At 42.6% G+C, this 14,553-nt stretch overlaps 1 protein-coding gene across 3 annotated transcripts in view; it reads left to right on the top strand.

The window, feature by feature from the left end:
- camkk1a (calcium/calmodulin-dependent protein kinase kinase 1, alpha a) overlaps positions 1-14,553 on the top strand; it is a 63,776-nt gene that overhangs the window by 15,664 nt on the left and 33,559 nt on the right. For all 3 annotated transcript variants that reach the window (XR_002761414.2, XM_023418297.2, XM_023418298.2), the window contains exon 2: positions 6,919-7,372. Coding sequence is in view for 2 of the 3 variants with exons in the window: in XM_023418297.2 (XP_023274065.1) it covers positions 7,040-7,372 (333 nt within the window). In the remaining variant the exon portion in view is untranslated. The remainder of the gene's footprint in view (positions 1-6,918; positions 7,373-14,553) is intronic.

Below are 14,553 nucleotides of genomic sequence, written 5' to 3'. Positions count from 1 at the left end.
ACAGTGGAGATGAAGCTGTCCATATGCACTGCAGTGCAGTCCACCATAATGGTTCTTCTAGCCTTGATGTCAACTTCTGATCAGGAGTAAAACGCAAACAGCACCCAGCAGAGTCTGAGGCTCCAGCATACACAGAGCTCCACCAGGCTAAAGTCTGCACACTGCCTCCAGCAGGACTGTGAATGTTTAAAATTTGCCCTTTTCTGTGCGGCGCAGGAGGGATCAAAGCTCAGAGATTGAGCTTGTACTTTCGAACGCGAGATAAGACGCAGCATATTTAATTTCTTTTGATCAGCTGACATTTACTTTGTGTGGCGAGATTACCTGGCAGTGTGTTTTCCAGGTCTGTGTATAACAGTGATGCACTGTGCAGGTCAGCAGTCTGTGCAGGTCACACACACACACACAGACATGCACTGTATCGCCATGACCTCAGAGGACATTACATTGACTTACAATAGGTGACTGGTGCAACTGACAATTCATTTCATCTTTGATTTATCTTCTGATGATTTTCTCAATTAATCGTTTGGGCTAGAAAATAGTGAAAAATGTTTATCATGACTTCCCAAGGGGATGTGTTCAAATACAGTCCAGACCGTATATGGACAGTCACACATCTTTTGTTGCTCTGAGCTTCAACATATTTAATTTAGAAATAAAGGATACTACGTTAAAGTGCAGAGTCTCAGCTTTAATTTGAGTAGATTTAGATCAATATAGACAGAAGTGTGTGGGAGACAGTGAGTTTAACACACAGTGACCCAAAGTTTAGGGGTCCAAAAGTAACTGGACACATGAAATCAAACTAAATCATCATATTTGATATTTAGTGTAAAATCCTCTTTGAGCCGCAGGCATCAGCAGACAGTTGGTATCGTCCCTGGTGATTCTCTCTCAGACCTTGTTGTGGCGTCTCTCTGTCTTCAGTCAGGTCCTCAGCAGGTGGACTGAAGATGTTCGTCGTCTTCACTCTGGAAATCTCCGTGGTTGACTGACGAGGTCGTGGCTCTGGGTCATGAGCTGTTGTTTTTTTTTGTTTTTTTTCTCCACATTTTTCTCTTTCCATGGTTTTGATAGAGGTTGATAGGGAGGGTCTTCTCTTCATCGTTGACAAGGGGACATGTCCGCCTACATCCTGGAGAGCATTCTTGACTTGCTGTGCGATCATTACTGGGTTTTTGTTCTCCTTGTTTCTATCAGCTCATTTGCTATTTTCTAGTTTTCCTGTGCACATCGGCTTTTTTTTTTTTTTTTTTTTTTTTTTTTTTTTTTTTTTTTTTTTTTTTTTTTTTTTTTTACGATGTGCCCAACTGATTCTGGCAAACCAACGACCTTTGATACCTCTTACCTCTTTATTATCCTCTTCATTTGCATGGTCACCTCTTTACTCCACATAATGACAGTCAGTCTAAATGGCAACTCTCAGCTCTTCATCAACTCTGAGACACGTGTCGCTCTTTTGTGTGTGAAGAAAAGTTGAAACTAAACCAAGGTTGAACTTTCTAGTCGCCGAGCGTTCAGGGACTTTTGAACCATTGCAATTCGGGCACTAGGTGTTACGAAGGCTTTATCTCACATACAGTTCTTTCTATGTTGACCGATTTTAATGTAGCATCGTTATTGTGTTGCAAATTGAACGTGCTGAAGTTCAGAGCTTGAAGAACAAAAAAAGGATCCGTTTGGGCGATATTAGTTTTTGTCAGGTTCAGTTTTCAGTTTGCTAAAACAAGGAAAAACAGCAAATATCTTCATTAATCCTGAACACACATCGCATAAAGATGCTAGTCGACCAAGTCATCCTGGCGGCTGAATGTCTCCACACTGGTCTCTGGAGGACATTACCCACATTGCCCAGGTTTGGACACTCTCCCACTGCGCTGAAGGAACTTTGTATCACTACACATTATCAAGACGATTACAGGGTGATTCTGGCCGCAGTGCACCGCGGTTAGCTTCACATATTGCACAATGTCGCATCCTTGCTAAGGTTCATTCTTACTAGGGGAAGCACCCTGGCCACAGCGTGTTGTCCATCAGCGTGAGCTCTGTTCCACCTGAGGAATTCAGTTTGTCAGTAGCATCACACAAACACATGCCTCTGATCTCACAACAGAGGAAACCTCACACAGTGACGCACACACTGCACCTTTCAGTGTGGTTTTCATGTGTTATGCATATGCAGAGACAAAAAGAAGATGTGTTTGGGTTTAACATAATTGCAATGCAGATTGTCGTCTTATGACATCTTTGTAATCAGAGAGCAATCAAAGTTGATTGCCTTTGATCCTGTTGAGAGAGGTGGTAGCTGCACCTCACCTCAAATATTCACAGTGGAGGACTGATTTGGATGAGAACGAAGACAATGAAGAAGAAATGTACTGCCGCCTCCTATCGAAGGAAGAGAGTGCCAAACATCCCGCTACATGCCCCCTGCTCTCAGCGTGTCCCTGTGTGTTGCAGTTACGTGGTTAAAGACTATATTTTTCAGAAAGCATAACTCACTGCAGGTCTGCAAGGTCAGACCACAAGCCTTTCGTCTCTCTCTTTAATATTAACTGTAGATTGTGTGCCTGCCCCCGGAGGAGGTAAAGAAACAAATAAACATCAGAAAATGCGAGAGCAATAAGACTGAATAAGCTCTTGATGACGGGTTTTGTTTGTCCTTGGCTGTCTCTTTCTGCACACAACAGAATAATGGGAGAGACAAACAGAAGCCAGGTTAAGGGTGAAAATGGTTTTCTAATGGAGCCAAATTCATTCATTTGTTCACCCTCCATGAACCCACTCCCCCCTACTGTAATTGGCTCTCCTGAAGCTTCTTTCCATGTGAACCAGTTGAAAGATGGCAGCTATTGAAAACACTTCATATTCAGATGCAGTTCTCAAGGTTGTCACCGGGTTTCACGTATCCATTTTTATTTTTCCTCACTTTGTTTAAGCTAATAAACGAAAGCTGTTGCAGTTATCTGAGCTTCAGATGTGGAAATTTGTCACTGCAGCAGCACATGTTGTCGATAGAAAACACCAGTCTTCTTAATTGTGTTTAATCAACAACAAAATACGGAGCAGCTGCTAATGAGCTTTATTCATATACTGTATGTACATGTATGTAAAAGGCAGTTTGATCATGCAGATTAGATATCCAGCACTTCTACCAGTCTGAGGTCATTTTTTTAACAGTAATGGCAATGACAAAATAAGATAATGTGACAACCATGATTTTGTGGGCCGACTCGGATGTTAGCGTCACTCTGGTTCCCCCGACAAAAAGTTCATGGGGTTTTTACGTTGGTAGTTTCAGCAGGATAATCAACAGAAGATGATAGAGTGATCCAGGTGTGTGATATCAAGGTTGAAGGGGGAAATCCCCATTGTGCCTCGTCCTCCGGCTCTGAAAAAATCCACAGAAAAACAAAGACTGTATCTTTAACGGAAAATGTGTTACAACTTCAAATGTTTTGCTGCATTTGTTACACAAAGACATTTAACAGTCACATCACGTGTAAACCTAGAGACGAAACCTACCTGGCTACGTTTAATTAAATCCCTGATACTTCTGTGAAAAGATGGATGGATGCAGTGGAAGCTAATAAGGTTAGATGTGAAAGAAAATATGAAACCTAATAAAAAAAAAAAAAAATTAAAAAAAATGTGTCCTCCGTAATGAAAATGTGTGGTTACCTGCTTCTGTAAACAAATAAAAGTCTCAGTGCAGCTGAAATGAATAACCAGTGCACTGCTGCTCCCCCGCCTCCCACTTCCACCAGGATATTGCTCACACATACAGTGGGCTGGATGGTGCAACAGTGGAGATAGACAGAGACAGACAGATAATCACTAGTTGTGATAGGAATTAGCAAAATATGATGGTTCCTTTTTTGTTTTTTGCTCAAATGAGTAGCAGTCAAACAACGCACTTCCCCTCGCTGCTGACAGTTAAAAGCTTTTTCCTGCCGTCCTGAATTTAGTTTGAATAACAGTCATCTGAAATATGCAAATGATGTGTGTGTGTGTGTGTGTGTTTGTGTGTGTGTGTGTGTGTGTGTGTGTGTGTATACAAGGCACAATATGTGACATTCATGACAAGCCATTACCCTACTACACAGAACCGGGGTGGCAGTGGCTCAGCAGGTAGAGCGCGTTGTTCACCAATCGGAAAGCGACCACAGATTGTCCCCCATGTATCATCGCTGTGTGTGTGTGTGATAGAAAAACACTGTGTGAGTGTGAGTGTATGTGGCTTCGAGTGGTCAATGAGACTACAAAAGCTGATTACAAATGCAGTCGATTTAGAATGAAAATTGCTGGCCAGGCACATAAATCAAAAAAGTTTTGTAGTTTGCAAATATAAAACCTCCATGGTGCGGAAATTCTTAGTAGCAAGAGGATTGCTGTTCCAGGTGTTGTTCAGCAGCTTTACAGATGTCGCTTGTAATGGTGGTCTGTGAGCAAAATGCTGTTTAGAATTTATAATAATATGGACATTTTTTTGCCCTCATTTGCATTAAGTTGACATTTCAGCTTTCCATCCCTCCCTTGTAGCTGATCAACCCCACGTTGCCTGGAGTCCCACAATGCCTTGCAAAGCCATGCATGGGGCTAAACTTTGCATTGCCTCATGTTGCGCTCAGTGGGTCTTCACTGTAGCAGTCTGCAGCCATGCTAGCAGCGCTGTGACACTGCAACCTAGACGCAGCGGTTTTTGAGCTAAATGCTAAAATCAGCATGCTAACGTGCTCACAGTGATGATGCTAACGTGATGTTTAGCAGGTATAATGTTTACCGCGTTCACCACCTTAGTTTAGCGTGTTAGCATGCTGACATTTGGAATTCAGCATTAAATACAAAGTAAATCTGAACCAGAATTTATTATTATTTTTTTTTACAGGTTTATAGAAATTTTGACTTAATGTTGCCTGATGAAAAGTTAAGATATTCCAGTCTGGACCAAAGTGGTGGAGCGACTGTCCGACATCACCACCCCTAGAGCCGTGCTGTGCAAACGCATGAATGACTGTGACCCACCTGGACGAAGTGGAACAGTTAGCCTATTTTTGAATGTGAAGCTCTACCTACCTGACACACTTCAGGAATAGCATAGCATGGCCCATTTACTGCACACCTCATACCCACAGAAGTGGCTTTGTGTATATACATATGTATATTTGTTTCTTTTCAGTCTTTCACGGCACATTTGCAAACCCAAGTGGCAAACAACCAGCACGCTTATTCCTCTTGATTCCTGCTGTTACGTACAGTCGAGGGAAACTGTTTGAGTGGGGATTTAAGTGCCCTCTTCCTTGGATGACTGTGCAAGGCGCACTTTGCATATCTCTGTTCTTCCACCTGCAGAACAAAACCTGAACCAGATACGTGAAAGAGCTTTGATTTTTCCCTGTCTGTGGCAATCTGCCGCTGACTTGATTTTCATTAGAGATGAAAGGAAAAAATCCACAATAAACAAATCCCGCTAAATGTCTGTGTGTATGCGCACACATGCTAAATGTACACAATACCGTCAGTCTTTTTTTTTATGTGTGTATCTCTTTGTGTATCAGCCCACCCACAAACATTTGATGGGGATACAAGGAACAATGACCAAAGAGGAATAAAGCATAATTAGTTTTGCAGCATTTGGTTAGGGTTTTATCAGGGGATTTATTTCAGTTTATGATCGCATGTCTGTAGGTAACTTGACCCACCAGTCCACCCACACACACATACAGATGACATTTTCTCTTTTATCTGTCTGCTTGATTAAACTTTAGTCTCAAAGCTGCTCTGGCTGCAAGATGTGACCAGCCAAATATCTATAATAGAAGTCAAAGGTTCAAAATCAGTCTTTGCAATCATATAAATCTGTGTGTTTATTATCAAGTGACAATGCAACGTGACGAGCAGCTCATGGTAATTCTGGAGAAAGAAAACTGTAATGTTGATACGATGGTCAAGAATACGATAAGCAAGTTAATGCGGATGTTGTCGAGCTAAAACGGTCAAATCAGCTCAGAAAATGTAATTTAACTGTAACACAGCCATAAGCACCAGACTAAAAGACAATCATACCAATCAATATCTCATCATTAAGTCTGGCAACATAGTACCCATTATACAGTCTAATTCTATTATAGCCAATAAAAGGGAAAGGGGCAGTTCACAAAATGAGAGCTTTGAATTAAATTATCAAATACGGGGGAACTGAGGTTTTGTCAGACAATCAGAAACGGTGGACAAAGTTAGACGCACTAGCGCCGGCACTGTCAGCCGGTCCAGACGCTTGTTGATGGATTGCTATGAAATGCTGCACAGACAATCTTGGTTCCAAGATAATGTCTCCTAATGACCGAGGGTGTGGGTTTGGTTTCACAAGTGGGGGGGGGGTGCATGTAAATTGCAGCATTAATTCAATCAATACACTAACAACACTTTTTAATGATTTATGATAGATACATTATATTTGCTTCTGTCCTTTACCTCTTTATGTTTGGCTGATGTTCAATCTCTTTAGGAGAATACTGTCGACAAACACTAACATGCATTAAATGATTAATATTACCTGAAGGATGTGCAGAGAAGTCTGTGCAGAGTAGTGTTTGAAGGTCTTCATCGAACATACAGACATGCCAAACGAGGCTGGTAAAATACCTGCTAAACAGCAGCATATTAATATTGTATATACATATTAATATCATGAATTTCCCCTAGGGGATAAATAAAGTGCCTACTATTGGCATTGTGAGCATGTTAGCATGCTAATGTCAGCCAAACATATAGCCTCACAGAGCCACTAGCATGGCTGTAATCTAGCATGTTAAAGTAAAATGTTTTTTCTTTTGATCCAAAGGTGGATATAATGTATATCAGCTTGTCTTGCAGTATCTGATTGAGCTCATAGCCCCTTCCCCTCTGTTCCAGCTCCGGTGAGACGTCGGACATTGCGAGCACAGGCTGGCCCAGGTCCCGTTGATGCTGGTGGGCACCCCCCAGTACTCTCCCTGTCACCTGCTCTTGCATCGCTCCCATCCCCCCGCCAGCCATGGCTACGAGCAGTGACCCTGGCTGTGAGAGGCTGGACCCTGACTCTGACAAACAGACCAGCAGTCTCATGGACACCATGGCTGCCATGACGACAAAAGACTCAGGCGGCTCAGCTGCCAATGGCGTGAGGAATAGCGGGGCTCAGCAGGACTGGGGTCAGGCCAAGAGAACTCATCCGCTGCGCCCTCATCTGACTGGAAGGAAGTTGTCGCTGCAGGAGAGAGGCACCTACCTGTCCTCAGGCTCTGGAGGAGGCTTCACACATATCTCCCCCCGAGTGGCTCGCAGGCCCACAGTGGAGTCTAAGCGTGTGTCTATATCAGACGCTCAGGTGAGGAAGTCATTTTTATTCATGTTTTCTTAAAATGAATAATCATTAAATTGTTAAATTACCTTAACTGCATGAGAATTGATAGATTTTCCATTTACAGTGACACAGAAAGAGCCAAGAATCTTACACCTAGAACTTTCCCTGTTCTTTAAAACTATATTCCTCTGATGTGGAATTGCGGACATGAATTTGTGCATCAGGTGTGACACCATAGCAGGGGGTAACACACAAAGTGAGAGAATGCAGCTCCCCTGTGATGATGAAAGCAGTCGTCATGACTAGAGACAAGCGGCATATAGTTCAGTATATCTGCATTATAACCAAAGGAAGAGGAGAGGTCAGTGGAGAACATGACAGGTAGGAGGAAGCCTGTGAGAAAGTGAGCACACTAGGCTCCCATTAGCACAGATCATCATAGAGACATGCCAGTGTCTATTAGCTGACTTATGTTAACACATCATTATCCCAGCTTCTGTCATGGATGTGCAGCCCGTATGATACCCCATGCCCTGTACTGTTAGCACGTGCGTGTGGTAATGACGTGAGGGCGTTGTGTTCTGGGGTTAGCTTTGACAAGAGCACTTTTGACTGTTTCATCAGACATGACATGCATTCAGGCCAACATTGTGCTGCTGGATACATGATAAAAGAAGTGGGTGAGGGGTGGCAGCAGCTGAGAATTTGCCATTGTAATCACATGTAACATTTCTACTTGTTTTTCTCTGCGTGTATATCTGTTTATATAAATTAGATGTAGCCTGTTCAGGTTGTTACACCGTCCCCTCTCATGCCTTCCCCCTGCTGGCTGTTGCATTTCTGACATTTTTACTGCACATTCAGAAAAGAAATTCACGGTGTCTGAAACTACCTGCTTCATCACCTGTTTTCCGGGGTTTCAGGGATGCAGGAGTGAGCTGACAAACCCACACTGATGAACACACCAGATCTACTGGAGGTGCACTGAATGCAGCCTATAGCCTTCAAGTTTTACACAAACATACACAGTGTGGAAACACTTGGATGGTGCATCTTTATATCAGCATACGTTTCAACAGTTACAATCAGTCAAAGCTTCTTCACTGGTGATGATCTACATTGTATTATATTAGCTTTTTTTTAAGACCCTTTTAAAAATTGCTTCGGGGTAAGCAGCTTTTGCACCTAGTTAGTCATGCTTGTAGCACCTTAGAGGAATAGTCAGCCATTTTGAGAGATATGCATATTTGCTTTCTTGCCAAGAGAAAGGTGAGAAAATATTTATGTTAGATATGAAGCTAAACAGTAACAAGCAATCAAAGCTTCTTGACTCTTCACTGGTGTTGCTCTACCTTTGCTTTTTAGATCCTCTTAAATATTGCTTTGAAGTGGGCAGTGTCTGCAGTTACTCATGTCTGTAACACGTTAAAGGAAAAGTCTGAGAAAAAGGTGTGAAAATTGATATCACTCTTATGTTTTTATGCTAAATATGAAGCTAGAGCCAGGATATGGTTAACTTAGTGTAGCACAAAGACTGGAAACGTGGGAAAAGCTGGACATCCTCTGTCGAAAGGTAACAAAATCCGCCCCTGTAGCACCCCTAAAGCTCTTTAATTGGTGCATTATATCTCATTTGTTTAAGTAGTATTAACTCCGGGAAGTCACTGCATCCAGCCAAGAAATAATTTCACACATAACTCACATTCTCATATGCTAGTGCTTGTTGAGGCAAGCATGTACTTCCTCCAGGCCATACGGCTCTGGGCAAAACTCCAGGCTGTGCTGTTGTTGAAAGTGGTTGGTGCAGAGGTTGATACAATGGTTGGCACAGTGGTTGGTGCAGTAGTTGGCACAGTGGTTGGTACAGTGGTTGGTGCAGTAGTTGGTACAGTGGTTGGTGCAGTAGTTGGTACAGTGGTTGGTACAGTGGTTGGTGCAGTAGTTGGTACAGTGGTTGGTACAGTGGTTGGTGCAGTAGTTGGTACAGTGGTTGGTACAGTGGTTGGTGCAGTAGTTTGTACAGTAGTTGGTACAGTGGGTGGTACAGTAGTTGGTACAGTAGTTGGTACAGTGGTTGGTACAGTGGTTGGTACAGTAGTTGGTACAGTGGGTGGTACAGTAGTTGGTACAGTAGTTGGTACAGTGGTTGGTACAGTGGGTGGTACAGTAGTTGGTACAGTAGTTGGTACAGTGGTTGGTGCAGTAGATGGTGCAGAGGTTGGCACAGTGGTTGCTGGGATGCAAGAATTCAGTCTGGTGTTGACCATCCAGGTGTAAAACCACCGTGCTGCCACCTCTGCCCCTACCCAGTGGGATGGGTCTGCTCCGTGCTAGCAGGATGTAAGCAAACACCCTGACTTGGATGCTCAACGTGGTGATGCCCCAGTAGTTTGTGGTTTGGTCTTTTGCACCCTTATTCTTCCAGAACAGAAATATCACACTCTGTCTCCAGTCATTAGGGACCTGAGTCCCAGATGACCTTGAAGAGTAAGTGTGGCTGTGTTACCATGGCACCTCCTCCATACTTCAGGGGTGTTTCTTAGCTCGTAAATCAAGACGGGTCAGGTCAGACACTGTCTGTCTGAAGGTGTTTGCGTGCTGCATTCTCAGGTTTTTTTCGTGGACGGTTGCTGGCTTGTCACACAACCTTGCCACAATTTGGAAACAGCCTGGGAGTGGAGTCTCACTGGGAGCCATTTGACCCATATCTGGGGCAGTGGTTGGCTTGGCACCAGGGAATGTCCACATGCCAGATGATGATGTTTTGATGATATTTGGGGCAAGCCACCAGCTGAAAACAGCAAATGCAGTAGGACTACTCACACTACTCTAAACTACTGTTTTTGAATCACACACTCCACCTCAAACACTTAACCTCCCATAAAACCATAGTGATGTTTTTACACATCGGCTTTTGTACAGAACAAACAAACAAGATATAATGTTTTAATTAGTGATCTTAAAGGTCACAGTGACAATGGGACTTTCACAAGAGGGTGAAAGGTCCTGATTTTGTTACCTCTGGACAGAGCAGACTAGCTGTTTCACCTTGTTTCCTCTTTGATAAGCTAAGCTAACCAGCTGCTGGTTGTTGCTTCATAGTTTACAGACGGAGAAGTATCAATGTTTTCATCTAACTCAGCAAGGAAGTAGATAAGTGTATTTCCCAAAATGTTGAACTATTCATTTGAAGCAAGTTCATGTCACTTTTGCTGAGCAGCAGCTTCTGCAGCCGCAAGTGGTAATTACAGGACACAGGCGCATTAAAACCTGTTGGGCTCCATGTCCGAGTGGTTAAGGGCACTGGAAGCAACGTCTCACTACAAAGGGGCAATCACACTGTCCACTCATGCGAGGTCAGCATTTAGATAATCTGATTGACTAAAAACACCTGAGCCCTCAGAGGCTGTGTGCTAATATGTAGATGCTAGGAGCGAATCTCTTTGCCTCCAACGTGAAATCCATACTGAGAATAACAAGCTAGCTTCTTCTTGTAGCTGACGACCTGGTGGCGTGTGACGTTGTGCTGTAAAGCGTTAACGCACTTCTCACAGCAGAAAACAAGCTCAACCCAAGAACAGGCGTTCAGGGTGGGGAGTGGGAATGAAGGAGTCAGTGTACCAACTAAATGATTTTCAAGCTGTTGCATAATGTTGCTTTAAAACTGAACCTACAGAAGCGGTTGTAGATTTCTTTTCAGAATACATGTAGGTGAAAATGTGGAATATCAGTGCCATTGTGCTAACCCATGAAAACTAGTAGGAGTATCATGTGGGAGTGGGTGACTCCTGAATTTCCATTTTCCTCTGACTTTTTTTCAATTCGGAGTGAACATTAAAAATTCATGACATCTGCCAGGATGTGGAACCCCCATGAATTTAACAGACTGCTGCCACAGACTCTCAGACCTGTCATTGTGTCCTTTCCTATCTGAAAATGGAGTTGCAGCTCTCGCACTGAACCATGAAAAGGATTCATGTTGCTTGTATTTCCCTGCTCTCACTGGGTCTACAGTATGGCACAGCAGAGAAAGAGAGAACATTTTTTTTCTTGCACAAACATCAGTAATGACTGACATTTCATAAGGCCTGTGAGGAATACATACGAGGCAATGAGCAGCAGCAAGGGGTTTTCTCTTTTTGTTGTAGCTGGCATGTTTTTTTTTTTGTTTGTCTTTGTGGAATTTCAGTTTTTCCCTCTCTGCAGTCGGAGCAGGTACACGGACGTTACTTGCTGTAACAGCAGTTACCGCACTGGGAAAATGTATAGGGATGATTTACGCATGCATGTTGTCATCCCCACCCTCATTATAGAGAATTGTCCTCCCTGGACAATGTGGGAAGTCCCGCACTGAGCCATATGAGGAAATACTGTGTGTGTATTTCTTATATAACGTTTTAACTAAAGCACAGAAGCCTCTTAGCTCTTTTGTTTTCTCTCTGTGTTGCAGGAAACTTCTTTGGGTTCTCACTCCTGACTTCACAGTCACTTTTCTTGTTGTGTTTCGCTCTGTTTTGTACACAAGGTGTCTGTAATCTTAAAATGGGATGAATTTTATAACACAATGACTTCTCTGTTTTGTGCTTTAAATTTAGGATTAAGAAAATCCAGAGATAACAACCAGAAATAAATAGTGCTCAGTGTTTGCCTTCAGTTTTCAGGGCATGATGTTATGTGTCAAAGCAGGATATGAAGTCAAGTTTATTCATATAGCCATTATTCACAAGGATACATAACACCCACATTATGAAACAAATGAAAATGATGCATGGCTATGACCCCCCCACCTCACCCACCCACAACCTTAACAAGGAAAAGATCCCACAATAAACCTTATTAAAGGATAGAACCACATGCTAGCAGTATTTCTCTTAAGACAGTCCACGCATGCTAATATGTACATTGACAGTACTGTTTTGATGCTGGCTGCAAAGGAATCGTTTTCAATAGAAGTGGTGGTATAAAATCCACAGTCCTTTTTCTCTCTCAGTTAAAGCCTCATTAGCTTTGGCTCAATTTTTTTGGAGTTAATCTTTGTGCAGAAATGGGACCATGGATTTAATCACTTACATTGGAATCACAGGAGGACCAATTACAACCACCATTCGTGCTTTAAATGTAATAATAATAATTTTATTCATATAGCACTTTTCTTAACACAGTTACAGAGCGGTTCACAGAACAGCATAAATGAAACCATATCTCAAACATTATGCAAAAGGGTGTGACAATAGGTGAAGAGAGTGTGTTGTTTTCCAGAGAGGACTTGACTGTGAACCCATTCTTTATAGGAAGCAAATGGAGGACGTACTTTGAAGGGCCCGACAAGACAAGAACTGTCATTGTAATGTGGTCAGATGGTTGCTGAGAGTCCACCAATTAAGATTAAATACTGTCCTGTGCTGCAGTAATCTGTGACGACTCTCAGGGTCATTTTGCAAAGTAGGTTTTTGCAGCTTTGTTACAGATGAGTCTCCTTTCTGTTTGTGTTCAAGAGCCTGCAGCTTCTTTGCAGGCTCTTACATCAAAATGAATGAACCTGAATTATTTTCTGAATGTTGACTATAAAAGCTTGTGTTTTGTTATTGCTTTTTTGTTATTATTATTACCCATTTCCACATTTTCCGATCTGTCCCTTTTTAGAAGTTTCTTTTGAAAAGTTAACAAAGCCTTTTCCTGTGTATCTGTTCTGTCTGACTAACTCTATGTTAAAGCTAGCAGCAGAAGAAATTTCAAAATGAGCCACTTTTGCAACAAGGAATGTTACTATCCTTTTCATCTTCACAGTACATTAGCACAGTCAATGTTGTGGTTGTCTCAATTCTTGTCAAGTACAGCAGCAGCAGTAGTTGACAGTGGACACACACACACACACACACACACACACACACAGAACAGAATCTGTACGTGTTACTTAAATATTTCATAATTTTGTCTTTCCTGTTTTAGCTGGTGCTCCTTCATTAAGCCACAAGTGTGCTCTGCTCATTTCAACCGTTTGCACCTAAACCCATAAAACAACACAGAATAAACCACCTTCCTCTGCACAGCCGTTATACCAATCCATCAAAATTGATTTTTAAAATGACAGAATGGGGAAAGTTATTTTACACTTACAGGCTTTAAATACGATCAAACACAAGTTCCCTTTTTATTTCACACTTCCTGTGGCAGACCTGCACATCATTCGTTATAAGAATGAAATGCGCAGTCATTGGCTTTTAATGGCGCACTGACAGTGATGTATTTGTTAGGCACTGATATTGATCAGTTCTGTATGTCAGTATTGGATTGGAGAGATGTGGAGAGTTTGGTGCAGATGGGAGGGAAGGGTGTGTTTACATACTGAGGGAAGAAACTGTTTATGTAAAGCAACAGTCTAACATGACAGTGTGATACAAAAAGCTCTGAAAGATTTATCGTGGCCCCGTGGAGCATTTGAGTTGAATTTGTGTGTGTGTGTGTGTGTGTGTGTGTGCTTGTGACAGATGTATTTAAGGCTTTCTGCCTGGCCCTCTTTATCCATCAGCCCTGACAGAGTATTAACTGCACTGCAGCGCCCACTGAGCATGTGCCAGCAAACTGTGAACCCAATGGAAGTCTTCACAGACAATCCCTCCTACTGCTCTTTTCTTCCGATGCTCCTCATTTGCCTTTCCCTTTATCCTCCCATCGCTCCATTTTCTCCGCTCTCTTTATCACTCTTTAACAAATCAAAGCGATTCTTTTTCCGAGTTGTGCCGCGCACTTCACCTCACAAAAGCAAATCTTCTGTTCTATCTCTCACCCTTTGTCATAATCCCTGCCCACAGTACTTCACACCATCATAGCTACAGTGCATAACCCTCCTCACATCTCCTGCAGCACCAGGAATATTCAGCACAAGCTACATAACCGCCGCGTTATGTAACCCGCCATATAATGTCATATTTTCTAAAATACCTTCCCTGATGCCGAGTGAGGTCCTGTCCTACACCGTGAGTTGGTGCTGTACTTTGAGTCTGTTTTGTAACATCTGTGTTCTGCCACCGCCTCTCATCCTTTAAACATGTTCCAGTATGATCTGGCTCACACTAAGCACCCCCACCCAACTGTAATGAGACAACAGCTTTAAATCCGCTTTCTCCACTGCTCCATCCCCTTTGTTTTCGCACTTAAATCACTGCTCACTTTGTGCTTATTGACTTTGCTGTCTGCCCCCCCCT

Source organism: Seriola lalandi, unplaced genomic scaffold (genome assembly GCF_002814215.2).
Source record: "Seriola lalandi dorsalis isolate HSWRI2012SDOR001 ecotype SW California unplaced genomic scaffold, Sedor1 jcf7180002054581, whole genome shotgun sequence".
NCBI classification, from domain to species: domain Eukaryota; kingdom Metazoa; phylum Chordata; class Actinopteri; order Carangiformes; family Carangidae; genus Seriola; species Seriola lalandi.
The sequence above is the reverse complement of the archived record's forward strand: the minus strand, read 5'-3'. Positions and strand labels throughout refer to the sequence as shown.